Raw genomic sequence first — 27,771 nt, forward strand, 5'->3', positions numbered from 1 at the left:
GAGACTCCACCCACTGTCAAATCCTCCTCCTGGTGACTGATTTCAGCAGATGTGAGGCTTGCACAGCTGAGCGAGGAAAAGACCCAACCGCAGGGTGAGTGCATAACAGCTTTTGTGTGTTGTCAGTCTGAAATTAAATGTCCGTATGTTTTAAAACCCGTGGAGGGACATTATCGTCCATCTGCAAAGCCCGTGATTCCTGTCACGCGCATTGCTCTTCGTTTGCCCCTGTCAAACCCACTTTTGCAGACTGCGTGGTTTGGCCAGTCCGTCCTTCCTCAAGTGTGCAGATGAAAACGTGCGACTTTTTGATCGTGTCCACCTGTTTATACTACGCACTGACATTTTTATTCCCACGAAAAACTTTATTTGCTATTCTGTTATGATGACAATGACGTTCTGCGTTTGACTATTCCTGCGTGGTCAGAGCGCACGTACATGTCAGGGCGCACGCACGCACGCAACCCATATGCGTCCGAGAGAGACTCAGTTGTAAAGAGCGCTCAGTATGAATGACACTTCACTAACACTTAAATATACTACATAGGGGTTTCATTATCCATGTAGCCAGTGCGTTAAGGTGCGTTTATGTAGTATGGAGGACCTTTAAGTTCCGTTATTTCATGAATGAAGCCTGGCTTGGATTATAGACTATAAGCCTCTTCTCTCAATCACTTTTTTGTCCTTCTCTTAAAACAGGCCTCATGTTGCTCAAGGTATGTTGTAATTGGGTGTGTAAGTGATGGTGTGAATGATTGTCCTGGTGTTGTGATGTATGAAAGGTCATGCCTAGACTTGAGATGAAGGCACAATGTCAGAATGTATTTGTAGACCCCAAACCTGATCTGAACATGGACTCACTCATAAGAGGAGTTTTTCAAATGTGTTTGCATGTGCAAAGCAGAGCGAGGAAGAGTTGAAAAAAAATGAGCAAGATGGAAGATGTTGTAAAATGAGTCATTTTAAGGAAATCCTGTGGATATAAATTGATGTAATTTTGGGGAAAGTGAGGAAGTGTGTGTGTGTGGCGCAATTGAAGGTCATATACTGATGTAGACAGCTCTTGTGTGTCACATAAGGCTACACACATCATTGTATGATGGATATATGCGACACATTTAGTTTAAATGTCAGGACTTCAATGCAGTCGACAGCACATGAAAGCACAATGCAATAAATTGATTGATATTATCATTGTTTTCCATTACCTAGTATGCCACTGACGCGCAGTTTGTCGGTCACCTCCCTGTCTGGCCTGGAGGACTGGGATGAAGAGTTTGATCGGGAGGATGCAGTCCTGTTTGAGATTGCATGGGAGGTCGCTAATAAAGGTGTGCTTGTTTCTTTTCTTGGATATGATGTTTTGTTTGCTAATGTATCACCATTGACATTTCCAACCATATTGGGCGGCAGTGGCTCAGTGGTTCATGTAGGTTGTCTACAAACTGGAAGGTTGGTGGTTCGATCCCCGGCTCCACCTGACCAAGTGCCGAGGTGTCCATGAGCAAGACACCTAACCCCAGCTGCTCCCGACGAGCTGGATGGCGCCTTGCATGGCTGACACCGCCGTCGGTGTGTGAATGGGTGAATGTGAGGCAATATGTAAAAGCGCTTTGGAAGGCCATTGGTCTGTTAAAAGCGCTATATAAATGCAGTCCATTTACCATTTTATTTCATATCCTCAAAGATCTACACTGCCGTTTAAGTTTGGGGTCGGTAAGGCTAAATTGTTTGTGAAAAAAGTCTGGTGTCTAAAAAACATTTGGTAATGTAGAAACTGTGATGCACTTTTTCAGGTGAATAGAATCTTTTGTAACATTATATGTGTCTTTACTGTAATTTTTGAACAATGTTATGCATCCTCCTGAATTAAATTAATAATTTCTTTAAAAAAATGATCCCAAACTTTTGAGCGGTAGTGTACATTTAGTATTGTTTTTTTATGACAAAAATCGATCTGCTATCATACCAGAGTTTTTTACTCTCTCTGTTAGGATTGAGCCGCTAGTGATGTATGCATGGCCACAGTTGAGATGGAAGAGTTATAGGGTTATAATACTTGAGTGTATTTGGTTTATCTTCTATTTAATGAAAGGTTAAAGGTTTTATCTCCAGTAGCCAGAGCTGGACTGGTAAACAAACCATACTGCATTTTAAGTAGCCTATTGAATTTCTATAGAAAGCGTCAATATATTTGGTAAACATTTGAGACGAGAGGTTTTTGATACAATAGAATGTATTAACCAATAACCAATTGTTTTAAATGCCTTTGAGAGGGTTATTAGTCTACAATCCTCTACAGTTTTGAAACCAGATACTGTTGTTGTTGCCACACCACAAAAACCTATACACCACATGACTCGAGTGCCAAGTGCTGACAGACACTGTATCCATCCACATACTTGGGGGTGCAAGAGTCATGTGACCCTGGTTTTGGTATTTGCTGCACTCTGTGAATATTATATACTATGGACAGCTAGATTATGTAAAGGTCAAGGAGAAATTGCGATAGCTTTCGACAACGTCAAGTTCAAAGGGTTGGGTGGTCTTTGCTGGACCAATACATCTGTTAAAGGTTAACTAATCACTCTCGTTTTGTGGCAGTTGGTGGCATTTACACGGTGATCCAGACAAAGGCGCGTCTGACCTGCGAGGAATGGGGTGAGAACTACTACCTAGTGGGCCCCTATATTGAGTCCAATGTCAGGACGCAAGTGGAGCTGATCGAACCCTGTGATCCAGCACTCCGAAGAACCATTGATAAAATGAACAGCAGTGGGTGCAAGGTATACAAATGCGCGCACATACTTGCTGGGTAGTTGACTTAATACATACTATGAAAAAGAAAGCCGGTTTCTAGCTCTGGGTTTGTTCACACTCATTTATCCACACTAATATGTGCACACACACCACGCAGCCCATTTTAATCTGCTCTTATCCTCAGTGAAACCCTAAACCTTCATTCTGGAGAGTGTCTGTGTGACTTCTCCCGTGTGTGTGTGTGTGTGTGTTTGTGTGTGTTTTTGTGTGTTTGTGTGTGTGTGTGTGTGTGTGTGTGTGTGTGTGTGTGTGTGTTTAAAGGTTAAAGGCTATATCCGTGTCCTACAGATAGACTGAGGTCTATTTCAGTTTCTTGAGGAAATTTCCCCATGAGAGATGTATGAATTGGTGCCAGCATTGGTGTTGCTCATATCCAGGTTTCTCATAGAAAGTATTAACTAAAGATTGAATAAATTGGGCAAAACTGTATGAAGACAATATCAGCAAGTGTGGTAATCTTGGTTATCAAAATACGATTTCCATGAATGTTTTCATGAATCATTTCAAATTTCCAGCAAAGTGATAAAGTTTCTGACTTCATTCCTTCCTCTATCTCTAGGTATATTTTGGTCGATGGCTGATTGAAGGCTCTCCATATGTGATTCTGCTAGACGTGGGCTTCACGGCCTGGTCTCTGGACCGCTGGAAGAGTGAATTGTGGGAGAAATGCGGTGTTGGTGTGCCCTGGTTCGACAGAGAGGCTAACGATGCTGTTCTCTTTGGCTTCCTCACTGCATGGCTACTGGGAGAGGTGTTCAGTGTTTTTTTTACTATTTCTAGTATTTAATAATATTTTTAACTGGCGTTTATTTATTTATTTATTTTCACTTTTAAGTTATTTATGTTTTAGTAATTTTGTTATTTGCTTTTGTCATTGTTTCATTTAGCTTTCATTTATTTTTAATTCAGTTTTAGTAATTTAGTACTTCAACTTGTACGTATTTATTTCAGTTAGTTGTGACATTTCTAACCTTTAATTTAGGATTATCTAATTAGGGCCCGAGCACCGATGGTGTGAATTCCTATTGGAATTGCTCAGCCTATTATTATTATTGTTCGTTGTTTCGCCATAAAACAGGAAGTTGTTGTAACTCGGGCATACAATGTCCGATCTGCCCCAAACTTCACATGTTTTTTTAGAGTCCTGGCCTGAAGACGTCTACATGCCAAAATTAATTAGTTATAGCGCCACCTGCTGGCAACAGGAAGTGGCGTAATATACACTATAATTAACTCCCAGAAACTCATTTAAATATGCCATGAAGTACCAAACATGCTAGAAACACATTAAATCATACAACACGTGGCTAAGTGCTAATGTATGCGATTAACGCCATGAAACAGGAAGCTGTTGTAAGTTAGACATACAATGTCCGTTCTGCCCCAAAGTTTGAAAATAGTCCTGACCTGAAGACAACTACATGCCAATAATCAGTTATACTCAAAGCACCACCTTCTGGCAGCAGGAAATGTGGCACATTGATGTGACTTTGCAAAATTTCTCTTATATTTACCCACTTAAATGCATGTCGCCCACTATTTGCTGTTTTCCTGAGGCCACTGAGTGGTGGTGGTCCAGGGTACGAGGGCCCTTTCATCGCTGCTTGCAGCTTTAATATTTATATTGCATTTTATCTTAGTTTTATTTAAATTAACGGAAAATATTTTTAGTTGTTTTGGTTAACTAACTATACTGGTGTGTCATTCCTTCTTTTTATAATATCTTTATGAATATTATATTTTATTCACTGTAGGTCTGTGTTTTTTTGGTCAGGAAATTCAACAAAAAAATTTGGGGTATTAAATAACCTATTTTTTTTTATAATCCAGGGAATCAAAGGCACAATATGTAAGATATTTGTATTAAAATTAGTGGTGGGCATAGATACATTTTTTTTAATCTAGATTAATCTCACTGTAATCTTGGAATTAATCTAGATTAAAATGGCTCATTTGAATTCTGCCGAAGGCATTCAGAATATGTGTACTCGTAAGTGATCGTTTGTCTTTTTGTAGTTTGAATATTAAATAACTTCTGTCCCTTTAAGACCTGACGCACGCATGGATCCCACTGTTCCTTTGAGCTGGTTACGACTATGTTAACGTTAAAACTCACCAAGATGGGCATTGAGACATTGTTGAGTGTATTTGACCATTAATAAGCAATTGCACTTGTATGTCAGAGGCGGCTTTATTACGTTATGTGTGTGTGCGCTTCAGATGCGAATGCGAAATCTGCGGGAATTAGTAGAATTAACATTGTGCAACTCCGTGCGAAATGCAGACCGGTCACACCAATACTAACACACAGTCATGAAAAATCGAGCAGAACACCCGTTCGCCGTGTTCAGAGGATTAAACGGACTGAATGAGAGGAGGCGGGTGCGTGTCAACTCGCTGTCGGTCAGCGAGGAGAGGAAAGCACAGCTGATATCGATACTGTAGAAAATGAGTATTGTATCGTTTCAGATATTCAGTATCGATACATAGCGAAATATCAATATTTTTGACAACACTAGTAGGCATACACACAGGTTCGAAGACTCGTTGCGTTGCCTATCAATGACATCTTCCCCGCATTACCCTTGATTTCCGGAAACCATTTAAAAAACACCAAAGATCCTTTAATATATTATGTATTTTATTAGACAGGTGAGCAACTGTTTGGATACATTCATCGACAGAAAACTAATCATTGTTATATAGCTCAACACAGTTAGTCTTATTGTTTAAATCTTTTATCATGATTTACAGCGAATACCATGTTTTACCATGACTAATATCAATCTGTATCAAATATGATAAAACAGTGCTGTGTTACCCCACATACACATAGTCAGGGAAAAGCGGAAGCGGTCATCTGTGGCATAATAAAAGCTCCTGGCAAAAGCACTCTCTCTTCTCAAAGCATCATCTCAGATCACCGCCATATATATATATATATATATATATAAATCTAAGGCGGTGATCTGAGACAATGCTTTGAGAAGAGAGAGTGCTTTTGCCTTGATTTTGAGGAGCTTTTATTATGCCACAGATGACCGCTTCCGCTTTTCCCTGACTGTGTATGTGGGGTAACACAGCACTGTTTTATCATATTTGATACAGATTGATATTAGTCATGGTAAAACATGGTATTCGTGGTAAATATATATATATATATATAAAATAAACATCTTATCTTTTTATTTGGAATAACTTTTTAGGTCCTTCTCATTTATAATGATTTGTTTATGTGTGTTTCAGTATGCAGCTCAGTGTGACGACCCTCCACACATTGTGGCACATTTTCACGAGTGGCTGGCAGGTTTGGGGCTTGTCTTATGCAGGCAGCGCCAGTTACCTGTAGCAACCATCTTCACCACCCATGCTACTCTGCTTGGCCGATACCTTTGTGCCGGGAGTGTCGACTTCTACAACAACCTCGCAGAGGTTTGTGCAAGAGAAACTTCCCTATTATTGTTTATTAATCTAATCTAGGGAGGGAGGGAGGGAGGGAGGGAGGGAGGGAGGGAGGGAGAAGTTTATGGATCCCAGGGGGAAATTCTGGAATCCCTACATTTTTTGCGGCATCTAGCTGTGAGGTTGTGAATTGCAATTGAACAATTTGTTGTTTATGTGGATATTTAAGAAAAAAAAACATTTCCATGTATATTCGGTTTAACAGCATTAGGTTCAAGAAGTTAAACTGTGTAGCTGAACTGACGCTTTTTCAACTAAAGCGTCACATTTGACGCTTAAATTGTGTTCCAAATTATGAATGGGTCAAATGCGTTTGCAAAACGGCCTGAATCCACTTGAAATAGTTTGGCCATTTCTCAGTCAGTAAAATAAACAGACACTATTGAGAGAACAGCCAGCGCTGTTTTTCTCTGTAAACATGCGCTAAACTTGACTTGACGTGCGACGGATCAAATCCAGACCGAACCTCCTGATCTCAAATGTTGTGGGGGGGCTAAGTTCGGCTGGCATCCAGGCTCCCGGGGAGGCTCAATGTTTACACTTTTTGGGTAGATAAACCCATGAATGGCATACTAATACTTGTCAATAAACAAAAGAACTGGGTTAAGAGAGAGTATTGTAACACAACATTTTTTACATGCTTTACCTTTAAAGAAAGTGTTCTGAAGTGTCTCCCGTTATTTCTCCATGTGTAGTTTAATTTGGATAAAGAGGCAGGTGACAGGCAGATCTACCACCGGTACTGTCTGGAGCGTGCAGCGGCCCGCTGTGCACACGTTTTCACCACCGTCTCTCAGATCACCGCCATTGAGGCCGAGCACTTATTAAAGCGGAAACCAGGTGACTTAAGTTTCTTCTTGTACTGTTTTCTACAGAGACACTAACACTACATTTCTAATGGCATCATGAGCCAGTCAGGTGATACCATTTGTCATCATGGGCAGATTGATCTGGTATTAGAAGGGATTCTTACCTCGTTTCCACTCAGGAGGCTTCTTGAGTTTAGTTCAGAAATGGAATTTTGGCCAGGAAGCTGCTGCTTTTTGACCGAGTTTTAACCATTTGCTAAAGATATCAACTTTCATTATCAGATATTGTGACTCCAAACGGTCTGAATGTGAAGAAGTTCTCAGCCATGCATGAGTTCCAGAACCTCCACGCACAGAGTAAAGCACGCATCCAGGAGTTTGTCAGAGGCCATTTCTATGGGTCAGAGTTCATAATACACACAATCATATTCACATGTCCATAAGTGAAAACACTCATACATGTGTTTTCTTGTTGTTTTTGTTCCCTGCAGGCATTTAGATTTTAACCTTGACAAGACAGTGTTTCTTTTTATTGCTGGACGCTATGAATTCACAAATAAAGGAGCTGATATCTTTCTTGAAGCTTTGGCCAGACTGAATTACCTACTGCGGGCAAGTATTTGTGTTTTAGGGTGCATTTGTGTAAGCTTGTGTATGTTTTTACTTTTTAGTCAAAGCTGTTAAGTTTTTAAGCAATATCTCATGTGGGGGTTTTCCTTTGTGTTTTATATAATGGCCACTAGATAAGATTTGATTAGTTTATTTTATTGTCATTGTACAAACAAGCATACAACGAAATTATGTACTTTCCAACGTATACAGTTAAAGTTAAAATAAGAAAAACATTTTTTTTCAGTGTGTTCAAACATAGCCCATATTGCACAAAAAAAGAAAAAAAAACATGCTTGGAGCACCTGAAAAGATATATGTTGTTGTTGAAAACAAAAAAGTAAAAGAGTGTGGCACATTGGTTACATTTTATAGTGAAATTAGAATTATGTGTCTTTAATAAAATCAACATATAATGATTTATCTCATACATACACACACACACAATGTGGAATGTTATTTTGTATTACTTGGCCCGCCTGACCCGCGGATATAACCGCAATCCGCGCATCACTAGTGTACACTGTGCATTTGATAACTCACAGTATAAACACATAAAAATTGTATAAAGATGAAAAATCTTGCTATAAAAGATTTAAATGTGACCTTGATTTTAATCATTATTCTTGTTGTTCCAGGTGAATCACAGTGAGGTGACTGTAATAGTATTCTTCATCATGCCTGCTCGCACCAACAATTTCAACGTGGAGACCCTGAAGGGCCAAGCCGTACGGAAACAGCTCTGGTAACCATTACAGAGGCACTGTGAGGACTACTATTGTGAAAGACCCTGTGTAGTTCAACCTACTTGCCTCATATAAACTTCCAAGTTCACCTAAAGTGCCACCACATGTCTTGAAAGCAGTGTTAATGTAATATAAAAACAAAAGTGAATGATTTTTTTATTATTAATTATATATATATATAGTGAGGAAAATAAGTATTTGAACACCCTGCTATTATGCAAGTTATCTCACTTAGAAATAATGGAGGGGTCTGAAATTGTCATCATAGATGCAATGTCCACTGTGAGAGAGACATAATCGAAAAAAAAAAAATCCAGAAATCACAATGTATGCTTTTTTTTTACTATTTATTTGTATGATACAGCTGCAAATAAGTATTTCAACACCTGAGAAAATCAATGTTAATATTTGGTACAGTAGCCTTTGTTTGCAATTACAGAGGTCAAACGTTTCCTGTAGTTTTTCACCAGGTTTGCACACACTGCAGGAGGGATTTTGGCCCACTCCTCCACACAGATCTTCTCTAGATCAGTCAGGTTTCTGGCATGTCGCTGAGAAACACGGAGTTTGAGCTCCCTCCAAAGATACTCTATTGGGTTTAGGTCTGGAGACTGGCTAGGCCACGCCAGAACCTTGATATGCTTCTTACAGAGCCACTCCTTGGTTATCCTGGCTGTGTACTTCGGGTCATTGTCATGTTGTCATGCTGGGAAGACCCAGCCTCGACCCATCTTCAATGCTCTAACTGAGGGAAGGAGGTTGTTCCCCAAAATCTCGCAATACATGGCCCCGGTCATCCTCTCCTTAATTCAGTGCAGTCGCCCTGTCCCATGTGCAGAAAAACGCCCCCAAAGCATGATGCTACCACCCCCATGCTTCACAGTAGGGATGGTGTTCTTGGGATGGTACTCATCATTCTTCATCCTCCAAACACGTTTAGTGGAATTATGACCAAAAAGTTCTATTTTGGTCTCATCTGACCACATGACTTTCTCCCATGACTCCTCTGGATCATCCAAATGGTCATTGGCAAACTTAAGAGGGCCTGGACATGTGCTGGTTTAAGCAGGGGAACCTTCCGTGCCATGCATGATTTCAAACCATGACGTCTTGTGTATTACCAACAGTAACCTTGGAAACGGTGGTCCCAGCTCTTTTCAGGTCATTGACCAGCTCCTCCCGTGTAGTTCTGGGCTGATTTCTCACCTTTCTTAGGATCATTGAGACCCCACGAGGTGAGATCTTGCATGGAGCCTCAGTCCGAGGGAAATTGACAGTCATGTTTAGCTTCTTCCATTTTCTAATGATTGCTCCAACAGTGGACTTTTTTTCACCAAGCTGCTTGGCAATTTCCCCGTAGCCCTTTCCAGCCTTGTGGAGGTGTACAATTTTGTCTCTAGTGTCTTTGGGCAGCTCTTTGGTCTTGGCCATGTTAGTAGTTGGATTCTTACTGATTGTATGGGGTGGACAGGTGTCTTTATGCAGCTAACGACCTCAAACAGGTGCATCTAATTTAGGATAATAAATGGAGTGGAGGTGGACATTTTAAAGGCAGACTAACAGGTCTTTGAGGGTCAGAATTCTAGCTGATAGACAGGTGTTCAACTACTTATTTGCAGCTGTATCATACAAATAAATAGTTTTAAAAAAATCATACATTTTGATTTCTGGATTTTTTTTTTTTAGATTATGTCTCTCACAGTGGACATGCACCTACGATGACAATTTCAGACCCCTCCATGATTTCTAAGTGGGAGAACTTGCAAAATAGCAGGGTGTTCAAATACTTATTTTCCTCTCTCTATATATATATAGTTTGTTTTTGTTATTTCTATTTATCTATAATTTAGATAAATCTATAATATCTATAATTTAGATAAATAGAGATCTATTTACACCTTTAACTTTTATTTTAGTTAGTTGCTAAGGCAACATTTCAACATTTATTTTATTTTAGGTTCATTTCAATTAACAATTGTTTAAAAATAGTTTTATGATGTAGAAAGAAAAATGTTTTTATTCTTAAAATAAACAGTAGTCATATCACCTAATTGAAAGGAATAGTTAAAATTATAGTAATTTTATTATTTACTCATTATCATGTTATATTTATTTACTCAAAAACACATATGCAGTTTTTTTTTAACCAAAGTTTTAGGATCGATCGATTGCCTGGTCCGAACCCGAATTCGATTGCTCCCCACGCATTAATAGCGATTCACTTCTGTGATTTTAGTATGAATGTGTACCCCAGACCACCCTATTTAATGCAGATTCAGGTACAATTCACGAGTGCGCACCCGAGTTCGGAAATCAGTGTTCACATCATCCAAACAAACTGAACTCTGGTGCGCACCAAAAGTGCTAGTGTGAAAGCACCCTTATTTTCAGGGAATCAGGGTCTTTTGAACAGTGAATGAATTTTGTTGTGATATTGCATCTTTTATTGTATTGTCAGGGACACTGCACATACTGTGAAGGAGCGCTTCGGGAAGAAACTCTATGAATCACTTTTAGTGTGAGTTGCCGCTTGTGTTCGACTGCATTAAAAAATTTGTGAATCTCTTCTTCGGAGTGACATTGTGCTCTTTTTTTTTTTTTTCTTCTCAGAGGGCAGTTGCCTGATGTGTCTAAGATTTTAGATAAAGAGGACTTCACCATAATGAAGCGTGCCATCTTCGCCACTCAACGGCAGTGTCTGCCCCCCGTCTGCACTCACAACATGCTGGAGGACAGCAGTGACCCCATCCTCAACTGCATCCGCCGCATTGGCCTCTTCAACACCTCTCAGGACAGAGTAAAGGTACACAGACACACTGTGCTATAATAACCTGGATCTAATTTAAGGCTCACTAATTGAATCATTTTTTTAAAGCCTCATATTCTTCTCCTAGGTGATCTTCCATCCAGAGTTTCTCTCCTCAACTTCTCCTCTCCTGCCAATGGACTACGAGGAGTTTGTGAGAGGCTGCCACCTTGGAGTATTTCCATCTTACTATGAGCCCTGGGGATACACACCAGGTATTACTACACTATACAGTATGTACACTACTGTTCAAATGTTTGGTGTCTCAAATTAATTTTTTTTGAAAGAAATGAATACTTTTATTTAGCAATGCTGTATTAAAATGATCTAAAGTGACACTTTTATAATTTTACAAAAGACTTATTTAAAATACATTGTGTTCTTTTGATTTTTCTATTCATCAAAGAAACCTGAAAAAGTATTAGTTTACAAAAAAAGATTAAGCAGCACAGCTATTTTCAAAATTAATAATAATACATGTTTCTTGAGCAGCAAATCAGCATATTAAAATGCTTTTAAAATCAGCATTTAAAAAAAAAATATATATATATATATTGTTTTTACTGTATTTTTGATCAAATAAATGCAGCGTTGGTAAGTATGAGACTTCTTTCAAAAACGTGAAAAAATCTTACTGACCCCAAACATTTTAACGGTAGTGTATAAACGAAATAAATGTATATTAATAACTGCCACTCAACACAATGAACACATCTCTCTCATCTCTCAGCTGAGTGTACAGTGATGGGTATCCCATCGATCTCCACTAACCTGTCTGGGTTTGGCTGTTTCATGGAGGAGCGCATTGCCGACCCATCAGCTTACGGTGAGAGCTGTACATATGCGGTGGAAAAGATAAACAGCAGCTACAAGATTAAACATTTTTTTCAAGTGTCATTTTTATTTGGTTCCTAATTCCCTCTCGCAGGCATCTATATTCTGGATCGTCGGTATCGTGGGGTGGATGAGTCGTGTAATCAGCTGACATCTTACCTGTTCCAGTTCTGTCAGCAGAGTCGCAGGCAGAGGATCATTCAAAGGAATCGAACCGAGCGCCTCAGTGACCTGCTAGACTGGAGATATCTGGGCAGGGTAGACACACACTCACACACACAATATCAATTCATTACTTTTTCCAAGGTCATACCACCCAGGACTGTCAACCACAAGATGTGTCCAAATAACTGAATATGCATCAAAACAATAAAGCTAACAAGTATTTTTCGTGAACTAATATAACATGTTTTTTACTTCTTAGTATTACATTTCTGCCCGTCATATGGCTTTAGCGAAAGCTTTCCCGGACACATACATCTATGAGCCACAAGAACTCGCTTCAGTAAGTAAAACAAATTTTAAATTAAGTCTTACATTTAATTATCTAGACCAGCGCTTCTCAACCAGGGGGCTGGTGCCCACTAGGAAGCCTCAGCAGACGTCCAATTTCCTTTGGTAGAAATTGAGTGTAAACATTTTTTTTAAAGTTAGTTACAAACAACTAAAAAAAAGTTATGAGACTTTTGAATACTGTTGTGGACAATGGGGAGCAACCACTGAATACTCTAGTCTAGACAGCTCTGGTAATCTCTAAGAACTAGATGTAAATATTTGACATTTATTCTTTTGTTCATGTAATCCAGGCTACAGGCTTCCGTTACCCGCGGCCTGCCTCTGTGCCCCCGTCTCCCGCCCACTCGCTTCACTCGTCTCCTCATCATAGCGAGGGTGAGGATGAGGAGGAACCATATGACGAAGAGCTGGAAGCAGAGAAAGACCGGGTCAACATCCGCCAACCACTAACCTTACCGAACCGGAACAAGAACCATACAGACGATCTTCCAGAGAAAAACTAAACACACCCCTACATGCATATATATACACCGCAGCTTATACAGTGAGGCACTTGTATACACTGACACACACACTTTAAACACATAACAACACTCCCCTAAAAGTGAACATAATGCCTGCAAACACTCTGTTTGCATGTTGGTTTTCTGAAGAGAAATAAATAATATATTTAAGTATGTGGTGAGCCATAGTTTGTGAAGATTTCACTGGTGTCTTTCATACAAGGCTTAGTACAAAACAAAGGAGAGACAATAATTAAATAGTAGCTAATTATTCAAATGACTGTTCATATAAATTCATACTAAAGCTGACATTCAAATGGCCACTGTGACAATACAAATTAAAGTGTTTTACGTTCTAATGTAGGTTTCTTCCTATGATAAACTAATTGTGATGAAAGCAATTATATTAAAGAGACCCTTATTAGAAATCAGAGGCGTATAAATTCCTTAAAGGAAAGGTTTAAGAAAAATGCATTATTTATACACTTTGTTCCAAACCTGTATGACTTTCTTCTGTGGACCACAAAAGAAGAACCTTTTAAAGAATGTTTACGCTGCTCTTTTATATAGAAAAAGTCAAGGTTCAAAACATAAAAATATGATCAAAATAATCCAGATGGTGCACAAAGTCTTCTAAAGATATTTGTATTCAGAACAGACCCAAATTAAATCTGTTATTCACTAAAATGTGATTGGTGATTAACACTTGAATTGTGTTAGTATCAAAGAGCTAAACTTCTCTATTTGTGTTTCACGAAAGCAAGAATTTCATACACGTTTCAAAAGACTTGAGTAAATGACGACAGACTATACCATTATGCATAATCATTCTCGTAATTCTAGATTTCACTTTGCTGTATTATGTACTGTCAAAAACATAGTGACTATCCATCAATTTGTATTATTATTATCATTATTATTAAAGAAAGGAGTTAAATGACAAGCAAACAATGTAGCAAAAAGCTAACCAGCTAAAAGAATACACTGGAGCATCATTGATACTGTAATATACAAATATACACGAGCACTGTTTGAGTTTGTCATTTCTGTCATGGCTGTACAACTGAGATTAAAGTCTACAACATTATTGACATGACACGTTTTATTAATTCATCATGTGATTCAACTGTTATTCTTTGGTTAACTTGTACACTTTCTGCAGCAGTCCACTGTCATCAACACAGATATACCCTCCCTCCATGACCCCTGCAGACTGGAAAAAAAAGACAAAACATAATTCAGATGTACTGTAATATATAGTAAGACAGATAATAATAGGTAGGTAACATCATATTCATGTACCACTTTGCACTTTTCATTAATTTTAGCAGGACAGAAAGCAAAGAAGATAGTAACAAAAGAATGCAAAAGTTTATGATGGAATTGTTTTTTATTGCTATATTATCTGTGTAAAACCAGACTTGGCTTAGGATGTTCAGCACATACTGTGTTTTTTGGCTATATGCACTCCATCTGTCTTTCTTACACAAACATACCCAGTAAGCTGCTCCAGAAGGAATTGTATGTGGCATTTCCTGTTACAGCTCCCAGTTTGGCGGGGTTCTGTCTTACTGTTTTCACTGAGAACCCATCTGGACCATTTACCTCAACCTCCACAATATGGTAGTCTGCTAATCTGGAGAGAAGGGCAAGAAGAGAAGCTCATACTCAAGGTTAGGGATTTGAACACAAACCCACACCTAAATTATAATGTTTGTTTTTTGTTTTTTACTTGAGCCAGTGAGCTACTAAGTTACCTAGCAACAAGCTGAAAAGTCTAGGTATGGAGACAGTTTTGTTGCGTTTTCTGAGGAGTTAAACATTTCGAGGACCAGTTGGCAACTCACGCAGTGTCTGAAACGATTTCTCCAGTAACCCCATGAAAGCCCAACTTTGATGCTGCTATAGCCGCAGCTGCCATAGTGTTCACATTGTTGGGGGCTATGGGGCAGAGCTCTGCTACTGAGCCGTGGTACAAGACCCGCCTCCCCTCTCCCTCCGTCCAATCAGAGAGCAGGCCACCAGTCAGTCGAAAGCAAGAGGGGTGTTTAGACATACGGATTGAGAGAGCCTACGAGAAAGACATTTGAAAATGACTTTTAATGTGGGAGGGACAGTAAAACTTAATTGAACTTTAGCTATGATTAAGTTATCTTAATATTTTATTTTGCTTTTTTTTTTTAAAACAACAACAACAACAAAAACCACCTGTTGAAAATAAATATTTTTTATGAACAATCATAATAAAATGTGTAGAGTGAATCTAAATAATTATAACAAAATGGTCTCACCCGCAATGTTCCGCTGTCATTCATTTTTTGAATATCTTGGCCACCCCATAATGCACCACTGGGAACATAAAGTGTTTTCTTATATTGTTTTGCAGCAGTGTGGAGTTCTTGCTCAAGCTGAGGGTCAGAGAGGGCAGAAGGGCTGCCCACCTGAGGGAGGGAAAAACTTGATCAGGGATGGTCGTATAACAATAACATAACCAACACAGCTCGTAATAATTATGAAATAAATGTAAATAATATGGCAAACAGGATTTCAGGAGATAATATAGAGGTAAACAGTAAAGTTACCAGGAAATGAGCGTGTGACAGAAATCTGACCCCAAACTCTTTAACTATCTGTGGATGACACACCTCCACTATTACATCAGTTTCTCTGAAACACACCAAACACACATATAAGACACTTATAAGTGCCACATTACCTAGCTCTGTTTTGCTCTCCCGTTTACATTTAAACAAATTCAGGTTGATTGGGACACTTTTTTGCCACTGAGATGACTGTGGAAGTGCTCCAGTCAACCTGAATTCAGCTTATGCATCATGCACGTTCATACAAAAAATATTTGCAATGTTTACCTGCGTGTGAAATCTGAGAGGTCATGGAGAATGAGCTCTTTGAGCAATGGATCTTTAAGTTTGTCTGTATTTCGGTTCCAAACGAATGCTAATTGCAGCCCCAATTTAGGCCCTTCCCTTTGGATCTTCTCAACAAGAAACTGGCCTGAAAGTGGAGAGAAAGATGAAATACAAGCTTCATGGTTTGACAGAACATGATTGATACTGAACATAAGTGTGATTACAGCTCTTCGAACAATACATTTTCATGACATTTTAGGGGTTTGTGGTATGGACAGATTCACTAATGAATCAATAATCAATGTCCCTGATACTTTTCAATGACCACGTATATGGTTCTATGCAGATTAATTGAGAAAATGGCCTTAAGATGTTATATTTCAAAATATAATAGTACGTATAGAGTATCAAATCATTTATCAAAGGTAATATTTAATAGTGCAAATTAAAATAAACCAAGGTGTAATACTGTAGAGAAAGTTGTGGGTTTTGAAACAAAACTCACCTAAATGTCCATATCCCACAATTCCAACCTTTAAGGTTCTATCAGTCATATCTACAAAGTGAGAAGAGATTCAGAAAAACCATAACTGCATTCCTAGAATGTCTAATCTGTTGGTCTGCTAAAGTATTTTAAAGGAATAGTTCACCCTAAAATGAAAATTCTGTCAACATATACTCTCCCTCAACTTGTTCAAAACCCTGTAGCTATGAGTTTCTTTCTTCTGCTGAACACAAAATAAGATATTTTCATTAACCAAAAAGTTGATGGTCCCCATTTACTTCCTAGGAGTCAATGGGGACCATCAACTGTTTCTTCAACTGACATTTTTTAAAATATCTTCTTTTGTTTTCAGCAGAAGAAAGAAACTTGAGGGAGAGCATATGTTGACAGAATTTCCATTTTAGGGCGAACTGTTCCTTTAAGGGAGGTAGCCTACTTATTATCCACAACTATATAACAACAAAAGTAGTTTATTTTGTAACTTCTGAAACATGTAGTAGATTTGCGTATATTGCATGTAGCCTTTATTTCCCACACATGCTAGCTATTGATTCAATCTTTGGCCCCTCCCACTTTTCATTTTCTCCACCTCTCTGTCGGGCTCTGTCAGCCTCCAACTATATTCTCCTTTATCTCTAAAAACACACTAATCTCACCGGCCCAATATCTCCCCACAACCCTCACTTACCTGCTATTCCTCACCCTTTCTCTATTTCTCTCTTTCTTCTCGATGTTCGCCGATCTCTTGCTTCGCTGTTTGAACTTCAGAGATTGTTTGGACGGAGCGGGTTAAAGTTCATGTTAATGATTAGACTTTGTGTGAATGCATTGGAGTTCAGATATTTTAAAGGTGTAGGCTACTGTATTTGTGGTAGAAACGGTGATCCTGAACCCAGACCTAGAAACTTAATTAAGTTGCCATGCCATCTAAAAATCTATAGGTCTTAAAAACACACCTTATTAACAAGTGAAAGACAAAAATGTTATAGACTCCCCAAAAATAAAACATTTAGGCCCAGTTTCATAGACAGGGCTTAGATTAAGTCAGGTCTAGGCCTTATAGTTCAATTAGGGCATTTAAGAAGCTGTTATAAACATGTCTTAGAAAAAATATTACTGGTGTGCATCTTGAGACAAAACAATGGCACTGACATAGCCTATGCAAGTTGACTGGAAGTTTTTTTTTCTTTCTGTTAAAACATCTCAATAATGCATTTTAGTCTGAGACTAGGCTTAAGCCTTGTCTGCTAGCAGTTTTGAACCACTACCATCAGAGAAGCTAATTATCAATAATAATTAAAAAGAATTAGATAATAATAATAATAATTACAAAACTTTAGATAATTGTATATAAACCTTTGATAAGTTGTTTGTGTTGTCTATCCTTACTCTGACACCATCAAACACTTCAGAAAAGCTGATAAAATGAATAAAAGAAGTGAGATGGACAATTTTCTATAATTAATCAAAAAAAATTATCTCTCTGAACGTGTGTCTCAATCATCAAACCTTTGCTCTTACTGATGATGTCAATACAGGGTAATAGGCCATAATGCAGAGAGAGGGAGAGACAGGCACAGTAAGAAGGAGAGAGAGTGAGGGGTGTACTTTGTTTATGACCGAACAATCGGACAGATAACGCATCACTCATAATGGTCCAAAGTCCAGACCTACCGCAGCCAATGAAACACACTGGCATGCATAGTTCACAGAGACAGTACAGATCTCCCAGTTGTGGAATACGTGGCCCACATCTGAGAACGGTGTGTGTAGGACTGTTTAGGCCAGAAGAGAGAGATGGACATCCTGGAGACAAGTGCCTTTGACCGCAGACAACGCAGAAACACGGTAATCACAGCAAACACACACCTGCGCACAAATACAGACACCTGCGTTCTGCTCATGTGGGAATATGTGCACTTTTATCACATCCTGATTATTCATTTAGATCCCGTCACAATTATTTTCCTAGAATGACTTCACCCTCATCTCATGTGTTCATTTCCTCATAACAAAGATATTTGCATTTAATGTTTAATAAAAATCTTTGTGATACTATTTGTTTAGGGCAGAATAAGTGCAGAATGTGTTTTTTAAAAATAACTTATGCATGTATTGTTTTTATTCCTTTCCAGTGCTGTGTACTGTTTCTTTACCTCCTCCCTTTTTTTTCATCCTGCACAATATACTTCTATCTGTGGATCCCAGACTCCGCCCCCTCTCTTCTGGCTGCTGGCATAAAGGCCGCTCCCATCCTCTCATTGGTCCTTCTGGTGTTCAGCTATAATGGGGGGCGGAGTCTAATGGGTGTGGCCGGAGGGTTGCTGCTCTCAGCGGGCGGAGACTGTTGCCTTATTTGGCCAGAACTTTTTATCCACGGTAAAAGTTATTTCTTTCTATCCTATGTCTTAACTTAAGACTATCAGGGTCACCCAAAAATTACAATTCTGTCATCATTTACTCACCCTCATGCGTTTCAAACCGATAAGACTTTCGTTCATTTTTGGAACCCAAATGAAGATCTTTATAATGAAATCTTTCGATTTCAGTCCCTCCATTGACAGCTACGCAACTTATATGTGAATAAAAGTCAAAATTCAATTGATGTGTCTCTTCAGAAAATTTGGACTAAACCACTCAAATCAAATGGATTAGTTTTACAATCAATTTAAGAACTTTTTGAAGCATCAAAGTGGTAGTTGCGTGTTCTGTTAATAGAGGGACAGAAATTGGTCAGATTTCAACAAAAATATCTACTTTTGTGTTCCAAAGATGAACGAAGTCTTATCGGTTTGGAACGACATGAGAGTGAGTAAATGATTGGATGACCTACCCCATTAATGACACAATCATATTTCACTCTAATATATATACACACTTTTCATACAGAAGTGTAGGCTACTTTAAGACCAATTTTTGCATTATCTTCATGGCACAATTTCTCCATAAAAACCGTCATCACCATAATGTAAAATAATAATATAAATATAGTATTATTTTTTATTTTAAAGTATTTATACATCATGGTACTAATGTGTTCTGTCTTTACTTTAACTTGATATATACACAGTATTTATAAGTACTGTATTACATTGATAAGAATACATATAATTACCTTTCAGAATAATGGAACTTAAAAAAAAATATTACAAACATTTTTATATGACTTTATTCATTTTTATTTCAGTTTTAATGATTTAAGTATACATCAAAATGAGAAATGTTTATTTGGCAACTAGCTAAAAAAAACTTTTTTATATATATTTTACTTTATTTTAACAGCAATATTTGTATTGTTTTAGTTTTAGTTCATTACAATAACCCTGTTATTTCTTTTTTCTATTTCAGGAATGGGCTGTTTTGCTCTGGCCCACTTGCTTTACTCTGTCACCTTCCTGTCATCACGGTATTCTGCAACGTCTTCGTCTTTCTCATCTTTTATCCTCTACCTCCCCCTGTGGTTGATCGGCGGTGGACTTTATGTTTACCTGGTGCCCTTCCTACGGCTTGATCCAGAAGCTGACGTCCTCGTCCCAGCCATAGGGGGTTATGTGCTGCTCATTGTCATCATGGCCACACTGGCAGTTCGTTCACGGCGGCCACTCGTCCTGCTGGGCAGCCTGGTCTTCATGGCTTCTGATCTCACAATTGCACTGACAAAGTTCAATGTTGTTGATCTAGAAAACGAAAGGCACATTATTATGACAACATACTACCTGGCACAGCTGTTGATTGCGCTGGGTGACGTGAAGGCAGTGCTGGAGGAGGAGGCTGATGATATCCACAAGTGGAAGAGATCATAAAAACTGCTGTGAACTCAGGATATTGGTTCAGTGATGCCACACAAACACTGAGAAGGGTTGATTAAGGTATAAAATGGGGCCTATTTGGATAAACCTGTGTCTGTTTCACAGTAAACGCACATCTACTGTATGGACATATCCCTTAATATAAAATATTACACAGTCTGACCTAACAAGCGAGACTTACATTTATTTTTACTACAGCAGATGTAAACTATACTCACAACAGACTCTGTGCTGATATGAACTGATTTGATTCAATTTAAATGAATTAAAACAAGTTTTATTTTGTCCAACAACACAAATATTTATGCTCAGTTGCTCCACATTGAAATTATGCTATTTAGATGAGTGTGTCATACTTAAACAGAAATAAAGGAGATGATGTCACAGTGTGTTACAGATATGTATTTATTGACTGATTCCTGAAACTTTTGTTGTTGCTGGCAAAAGAAATGTACAATGTTTTTTAATGCAATGAAAATATCAGTAGGCAGTGTTGGGGAGTAAATCTTTTCTTTTCTTTTTTTTTGGCAGTAACTAGTTGCATTTAACTAGATTATGTAATTTAATTACAAAATAAATGTAACTGTAATCAGTTACTGTTACTGCATTATATTAATGTGTTGCTTTGCCTGTTTTTGATGTGCATTATGCATCTTAAAAATGCAAATTAAAGCACTGGCATAACATTTTAATTTTTTTAAATTCAGCTATAATTAATTGTTAATAGATTATATAGGCTAATATAAATGGTACAATTGAAAAATATAAGCATCTTTAAATAGCTTAACTAAACATTTAGGATCTTATTAGGCTAAAATTCGTTTCATAATATTATTAATAAGCTTGTAAATTGAACTGCAGTGATGTGACAGTAATGTATCTTGTGCTGCGTAAAGTAAGGTCAAACATCATCGACAGTCAGATGTTACCCGTTCATATAGCGCCATCTGTCGTTTACATTGAGAGTGTGAGAAAGGTTCGGCATTCCAAAACACACACACACACACACGACACGACAGAACTGAGGAGAGACGGGAACTGAGAGGCTTCTCTGCGGTCAAGTTGGTCTTCACGACAGGAATTAACTCGTACCCATTTATTTCGTGAATAATGACGATTTTGGAGTAATCGCACTCGCAGGCGTTGTTTGGGTGATGAAGAAATGTTCACACCTCAACAGGGCCGTGCAGAGAGTTCTTCAGGGGCAGGGGCTCAAATGTAAAAAAGGGGCAATATATATATATATATATATATATATATATATGCTCATCAAGCCTAAATTTATTTAATCAAAAATACAGAAAAAACAGTTGCCTATTATTGTGAAATATTATTACATTATGTTCTTTTTAACTTTTTATTAATCCAACAATCTTGAAAAAAGTATCACAGTTTCCATCATTGACATTAAATCCTCATATTAGAATGATTTCTGAATGGTCATGTGACACTATGCTGAAAATCCAGCTGTGATCAAAAAAATAAATTATATTTTAAATTATTTTAAAATAGAAAACCATTATTTTAATATATTTCACAATATTGTTTTTTTTTATCAAATAAATGCAGGCTTGAAGAACATAAGAGACTTCATAATGCAGCATAATATTCAAAAATGTTAACGTTACTATAATAAAGTCCTTTCACGTAACCATTTCGCCAGCCTACATTTCACATAAAGGCCTGTAGGTGCCGGTGGCACTTGGGTTTTTTTTAACTTTGATAGTTTCATGAAATAGTAAACGGTGTATCAATATAGGCTACATAAATACAAGTGAATTTAACACTACTTACCATTAATGCGACTTTTGCTGCTGCATGGTTTTGTGCAGGGATTTGTTTGTTGTCAGTTAAAATCCATTTTGTCAGTGATGCAATTAATAAAATGAGACAAACCGCAGGAAATCGTTCCACAAACGTTAGTTCGTCTGTCCATGTCATTTTTAACCGATTTATGAATAAGAACAGAAAATTACCGCTCCACTTCACATGCCCAATGGAATTTGAACTTGCTTTGCCAGATCACGATTGGTTGGTGTATATACACTAACAAACGGGCATTGGTGATTGTGTAATACTTTAAAATATATAATATATAGATGTGTAATTAAATCAACACATTAGCTCTGATTATGGATGAAAAAAAAAATATTGGTTTACTTTTTCCCCGTAAGGCCACACACTCTCTGAAAGGACCATATTTGGCTCGAGAGCCGTTTCCGAACAGTGGAAAATCAGCTGTCAATCAAAACGCACGCAACCCATAGCAACGCGTTATAGCAACGCCTCAACAGAAATTGTCCGACTTTTGAGCCGTCCATTACTATTGTATACATTGTCATGTTATAATAATCACATTTATTTAGTTTTATTGACCACGATATTATCATTGATATTTGTCTGAGAGGGGCACTTTTGATTCATTTTGAAAAAGGGCAGGGGCTCGAGCACCCAAAGCCCCCCCCTCTGCACGTGCCTGCACCTCAACGATAGTAGGATATTCGCCAAATAGTCAGGCAAATTATCAATGGAAAGTTGAAAGAAATAAGCTCAACTCTGTAAATACACCGTGTTTATGCGCAAAAGACCACAACATTCGAGCTCTCATCTGTTTTCTCAGGTAATAGCCTATTTTACAATTTTTCCCATTAAGTTCCCAAGCTTATCCAAACCATTTTTATTGAATTTCTGGATTGTTATAGGTATACATTAACTGACCTGACACCTGAGGAGTATTAGTGAACATTCATGAACTGTATGTCAAAAAATGATACACTGAAACCCAAACAAAGCTAATCAAATGCATAAATTATATCTGTATCACTAGTTCCTACATCTGAAGAATACAGCCAAGTTTGTGGCGTAACAAACCAGCAGTTTCTTGATGGTAATTAACCTAACAAGTGCCCATTTATCCTCAAAATAACCCCACAATCAGCAAGCATAATGATAGCAGGCTGTCTGTTGTAATGACTTGTTGTTTTCTTCCTGTTTCCTGTTTGTTTTTGAGCTGGTGTGCTCTTCCTCCTCCTGATGTTCGGGACTGTCAGTATGCCTATCGGCTGTCATGCTGTGGCCAGCTGCCTTTCTCTCACTTTCACCCTCCTCCTCCATGTCTTGGATGTGTGCCTGTCTAACCACGCAGTAAACGGATGCCCAGAGAGCTGTTTCTGCTCGGAGAGTGTCGACGGCGGACTGGTGGTCCGTTGTAGTGACATGCAGTTGATGGCAGTGCCACGTGACCTTCCGAACACTACACGGCATCTATACCTAGACAACAACCTGCTGCTTACTATACCATCTGATGCCTTTATAGGGCTCCCACTACTGTTCAAATTAGATCTTTCCCACAACAAGTTGGCCTACCTGGAGCCTGGAGCCTTTCAAGGCCTTGCAGACTCATTGAGCAGCCTGGATCTTTCTTCTAACCAGCTAGAAACTCTGGACCCCAAGGCGTTTGGCGACCTCAGAGCCGAGACTAACCTCTCCCATAACCCCTGGCTGTGTGACTGTCGTCTGCAGCTGGCTATGCCACAACTGCTCTTGGATCCCTCCTCCCTCACTGAGGTGGTGTGCAACACTTCTGAACCTGAAAAGCTGGAGGCTCAAGGTATGCCCTTCATCCTGGTAGCGACTGAGCTTGACTTCTGCGCAGCACTCCAGAGGACCACTGATGTGGCTGTGCTGATAACCATGTTTGGCTGGTTTACAATGGTTATATCCTATTTAGTTTACTATGTAAGGCACAACCAAGAAGATGCAATTCGCCACCTCGAATATCTCAAGTCTCTTCCCAACAGGCAGGGCAGATATGAGGAGTCACTAACACTTAACACCAGGCTGTAACGCAAAGAATTATGTATAACAGTGTTAAAATGACATACCTACTAGTTATCACAGGTTTTTCTTGTTTTGTTGTTTTTATTGATGCTTCTGTATAAGAGGCTAAATAGTCTGATGCTTTTCCCCAAAAAGCAGAACAACATTGATAATATGTTTATTAACATATTATCAACGTTCAACATTGATAATAATAAAACATAATCAGCATATTATATTGATTTCTGAGGGATCATGTGACACTGAAGACTGGAAAATTCAGCTTTGACATCACATGAATAAATTACTTTTTAAATAGTAAAATAGAAAGCAGTTATTTTAGAGTGTTATAATTTCACAATATTGGTTTTTTTTTTTTACTTAATTAAAAAATCTTACCGACCCCAAACTTTAGAACAATAGTGTAAATCACTCTTTTATGTCACTATATTTGAAAGATACTAATAACCCAAAATTGAAAATTAAAAAATAATTATTATGTATAGAAATATGTGTTTAAGACAACTGAAAACTTGATATATTGAGATATAATGAACTTGATATACTGTATACATACAGTATATTAGATTTGAGCCCATTGTGGGTTTTTGTGAGACTCCAATAACCCTGAGATTTATGTGCTGTACCTGTATATCATACTGTATCTATCGAAATAGAAATACTGCTCTGGGCTTTTTTTATGCAGACAACAGGCAACTATGACTTGTATTACTCATATAAGAAGTAGCGAGAGTTGTATTCAGATTACACCAAAATTAACTCTCTTACACAGACAGAGGAGCTTGAGCCCTTCAGATATACAGCACTGCCATCATTTATTGCTGTTGTTCAGGCCTGGTAGGCATGAAGGACCAGCACCTGCTCCCCATCAGTGGCATTTGCTGCTAATATTAATGTTTGAATATGTTTATCAAGGTCCTCGTGATTTTTAGACTCAGTAGCTGTACTCTGGAGATGTTTAATTCAGGACTGAATAGTTTCATATGTCTCTGCTTTACTGATCAGCTGTTTTAGGGATTCACGCAATTCTATTGTCAATTATTAAAAGAGCTAATGCTCAGGTGCCTAGTGTATATATATATATATATATATATATATATATATATATATATATATATATATATATATATATATATATATATATATATATATATATATATATACACACACACTCACCTAAAGGATTATTAGGATTATTAAATTTCTCATTAATGCAATTATCTAATCAACCAATCACATGGCAGTTGCTTCAATGCATTTAGGGGTGTGGTCCTGGTCAAGACAATCTCCTGAACTCCAAACTGAATGTCAGAATGGGAAAGAAAAGTGATTTAAGCAATTTTGAGCGTGGCATGGTTGTTGGTGCCAGACGAGCCGGTCTGAGTATTTCACAATCTACTCAGTTACTGGGATTTTCACGCACAACCATTTCTAGGGTTTACAAAGAATGGTGTGAAAAGGGAAAAACATCCAGTATGCGGCAGTCCTGTGGGCGAAAATGCCTTGTTGATGCTAGAGGTCAGAGGAGAATGGGCCGACTGATTCAAGCTGATAGAAGAGCAACTTTGACTGAAATAACCACTCGTTACAACCGAGGTATGCAGCAAAGCATTTGTGAAGCCACAACACGCACAACCTTGAGGCAGATGGGCTACAACAGCAGAAGACCCCACCGGGTACCACTCATCTCCACTACAAATAGGAAAAAGAGGCTACAATTTGCAGACCAAAATTGGACAGTTGAAGACAAAATGTTGCCTGGTCTGATGAGTCTCGATTTCTGTTGAGACATTCAGATGGTAGAGTCAGATTTTGGCGTAAACAGAATGAGAACATGGATCCATCTACCTTGTTACCACTGTGCAGGCTGGTGGTGGTGTAATGGTGTGGGGGATGTTTTCTTGGCACACTTTAGGCCCCTTAGTGCCAATTGGGCATCGTTTATATGCCATGGCCTACCTGAGCATTGTTTCTGACCATGTCCATCCCTTTATGACCACCATGCCCATTCGGAAATGTAATATATGACATATATGTCCCTATATCCAGGGTACCCGCGGGATCTTAAAAAGTCTTAAATGTCTTTAAATTTCAAAATTGTAGGCCTTAAAAAGCCTTAAATTCGCTGAAGTATTGAGTTCTAGGTCTTAAATAATTTTAAACGGGTCTTAATTTTCCTACGTCCATGTAACGCTACCTCTTGCTCATTGAAATGCTCCCGCAGCGTTTTAGAGTGTGTGTGTGTGTGTGTGTGTGTGTGTTGTAGTTCGTTCTTTCGCTAGTCCAACTATAGTTCACTGTTTTACAACTACAAATGAGACCAGCATGCATCTTATATTGCAGCCAATCAGCTTTCATGTTATTGGCGCGAGGCTCATTGGATTGTACCAGACACATCAAACTGATTTTATTCTTCAGCTTCAGTTCTCCAGTTCTTCCAGTTCACGCGATCGTGAAAGCGAAGGCGAATCTTTCTTACCTGCCGTCTCGCATAATGACCAAATAAAATTGATATTACCGATAGCACTAAAAAAGCGATGTAAACCCCGAACTGATTCGCTACTGACACACGGACCGATGTCAGACTGGCTGTGGATTCTGTGCCCGCGTTTGCCGCCTGTCAGCGCTCACGCGAGTGTACTACCGGTCAAATGTGTGAATTACTGTAGGTCTTAAAGTGAAAGCAACCCAATATAGCCTAGCCTATACCCGGGGTCCGTTCTTCGTACCTTGCTTAATACATCTGAGATGATTTGACAGATCCCAGATCTTTTAATCGTGATAACTGATCTCTGACTAATTTGGTTCTTCAAACGAACTTGCGGATTGGATTAAAATATCTGGATTAAATGATCTAAGATTACTGAGCGTTCTTGTTTTCCCTGAAGAGGGCAGATGCATCGATACTCGAAACCACGATCAGCATTGCAGCGATTGGCTGGCGTCAAGACAGCAACGTAATGACATCATATAATTAAAAAGCCACCTGGCAAAAAACTTGACAAATTACACACAAAACCCCCACGAATTTCTGAACCTTTGGAAGGAAACAGCCAAACGACCAAACCAACATAAAAGTTATAATAGATAAATGATAAATGTTTTTTTTTTTTTTTAAACATGATTACCAATTATTTATATTCACGATTTTATACAGTATTTGTACTCCCTTTACATTTTTATTTCAATGTTGTAATTTAATTTTTAATTTAATTTGAAGCAGATTTGTAACGTGACAGTATTTAAATTTCTTATGGGTCAAGATCAAATTATCCTCTCTTGCGCTGCATCAAGCCACTCCCATAATGTCCGTGATCACTTAATGCACGGCTCAGATTAACTGTACAACATGTGTGTAAACCAATAAAAACAAAATTATATAAAGTAATTATTCCATCACAAATAAATCTCTCAATCAAGTGGCTGTGTCTATAGTATTATACACAACATTATACATTCTCATATACATATACAATATAACATTTTTATATTATTATTTAAAATTTCTGAAAATGACCATCATCACAAAATCAGTAATTTTGATCTAAAAAAAAAATATTAATAAAATATATATAATACACATACATGCATGCATGCATACATGCAGACACACACACTCTCACACTCACACTCTCACTCTAC

The 27,771-nt window shown here is 38.2% G+C and overlaps 4 protein-coding genes across 5 annotated transcripts; 3 read left to right on the forward strand and 1 right to left on the reverse strand.

The window, feature by feature from the left end:
• gys1 (glycogen synthase 1 (muscle)) lies at positions 1-14,196 on the forward strand. The gene is made up of 16 exons (XM_079822143.1): positions 1-94; positions 1,213-1,331; positions 2,605-2,786; positions 3,380-3,571; positions 6,067-6,252; positions 6,978-7,122; positions 7,374-7,491; positions 7,583-7,703; positions 8,339-8,445; positions 10,905-10,964; positions 11,057-11,249; positions 11,341-11,467; positions 11,983-12,078; positions 12,181-12,344; positions 12,511-12,591; positions 12,893-14,196. Exons 2-16 carry the CDS (start codon positions 1,214-1,216, stop codon positions 13,103-13,105), a joined length of 2,103 nt encoding a protein of 700 aa, XP_079678269.1. The 5' UTR covers positions 1-94; position 1,213; the 3' UTR covers positions 13,106-14,196.
• Positions 13,649-17,263, reverse strand: aspdh (aspartate dehydrogenase domain containing). 2 transcript variants are annotated; one of them, XM_079822155.1, is made up of 8 exons: positions 17,183-17,263; positions 16,481-16,531; positions 15,976-16,120; positions 15,688-15,772; positions 15,397-15,546; positions 14,953-15,176; positions 14,602-14,741; positions 13,649-14,318 (listed from the first exon to the last, which is right to left on the reverse strand). In XM_079822155.1, the coding sequence occupies exons 2-8, from the start codon at positions 16,527-16,529 to the stop codon at positions 14,281-14,283; spliced, it is 831 nt and encodes a 276-aa protein (XP_079678281.1). In that variant the 5' UTR covers positions 16,530-16,531; positions 17,183-17,263; the 3' UTR covers positions 13,649-14,280. The 2 variants fall into 2 exon arrangements, with proteins under 2 accessions (XP_079678281.1, XP_079678280.1); XM_079822154.1 differs by having other exon boundaries at positions 13,650-14,318; positions 17,169-17,262.
• An 898-nt stretch (positions 17,264-18,161) lies between these two features.
• Positions 18,162-20,977, forward strand: tmem86b (transmembrane protein 86B). Its single transcript, XM_079829584.1, has 3 exons — positions 18,162-18,328; positions 18,616-18,859; positions 19,829-20,977. Exons 1-3 carry the CDS (start codon positions 18,278-18,280, stop codon positions 20,281-20,283), a joined length of 750 nt encoding a protein of 249 aa, XP_079685710.1. The 5' UTR covers positions 18,162-18,277; the 3' UTR covers positions 20,284-20,977.
• Positions 20,978-23,340: 2,363 nt separating this feature from the next.
• Positions 23,341-24,135, forward strand: lrrc3cb (leucine rich repeat containing 3Cb; the record flags this gene model as incomplete). Its single annotated transcript, XM_079810585.1, has 1 exon — positions 23,341-24,135. One exon carries the CDS (start codon positions 23,341-23,343, stop codon positions 24,133-24,135), a length of 795 nt encoding a protein of 264 aa, XP_079666711.1.
• Between the last annotated feature and the right edge of the window lie 3,636 nt (positions 24,136-27,771).

The sequence above is a fragment of the Gobio gobio genome (assembly GCF_949357685.1).
Source record: "Gobio gobio genome assembly, chromosome: 1".
Classification (NCBI taxonomy): Eukaryota; Metazoa; Chordata; class Actinopteri; order Cypriniformes; family Gobionidae; genus Gobio; species Gobio gobio.

Excerpts from the sequence above, each read along its gene's own strand:
- gys1 (XM_079822143.1), top strand. The coding sequence starts at position 1,214 with ATGCCACTGACGCGCAGTTTGTCGGTCACCTCCCTGTCTGGCCTGGAG. Across the intron at positions 1,332-2,604 it reads ATGGGAGGTCGCTAATAAAG|TTGGTGGCATTTACACGGTG; the intron begins GTGTGCTTGTTT and ends GTTTTGTGGCAG. Across the intron at positions 7,492-7,582 it reads GTCAGAGGCCATTTCTATGG|GCATTTAGATTTTAACCTTG; the intron begins GTCAGAGTTCAT and ends TGTTCCCTGCAG.
- aspdh (XM_079822155.1), bottom strand. The coding sequence starts at position 16,529 with ATGACTGATAGAACCTTAAAGGTTGGAATTGTGGGATATGGACATTTA. Across the intron at positions 15,547-15,687 it reads TGTCACACGCTCATTTCCTG|GTGGGCAGCCCTTCTGCCCT; the intron begins GTAACTTTACTG and ends TCCCTCCCTCAG. Across the intron at positions 14,742-14,952 it reads GAAATCGTTTCAGACACTGC|ATTAGCAGACTACCATATTG; the intron begins GTGAGTTGCCAA and ends CCTTCTCTCCAG.
- tmem86b (XM_079829584.1), top strand. The coding sequence starts at position 18,278 with ATGGACATCCTGGAGACAAGTGCCTTTGACCGCAGACAACGCAGAAAC. Across the intron at positions 18,329-18,615 it reads GCAGACAACGCAGAAACACG|TGCTGTGTACTGTTTCTTTA; the intron begins GTAATCACAGCA and ends ATTCCTTTCCAG. Across the intron at positions 18,860-19,828 it reads GCCAGAACTTTTTATCCACG|GAATGGGCTGTTTTGCTCTG; the intron begins GTAAAAGTTATT and ends TTTCTATTTCAG.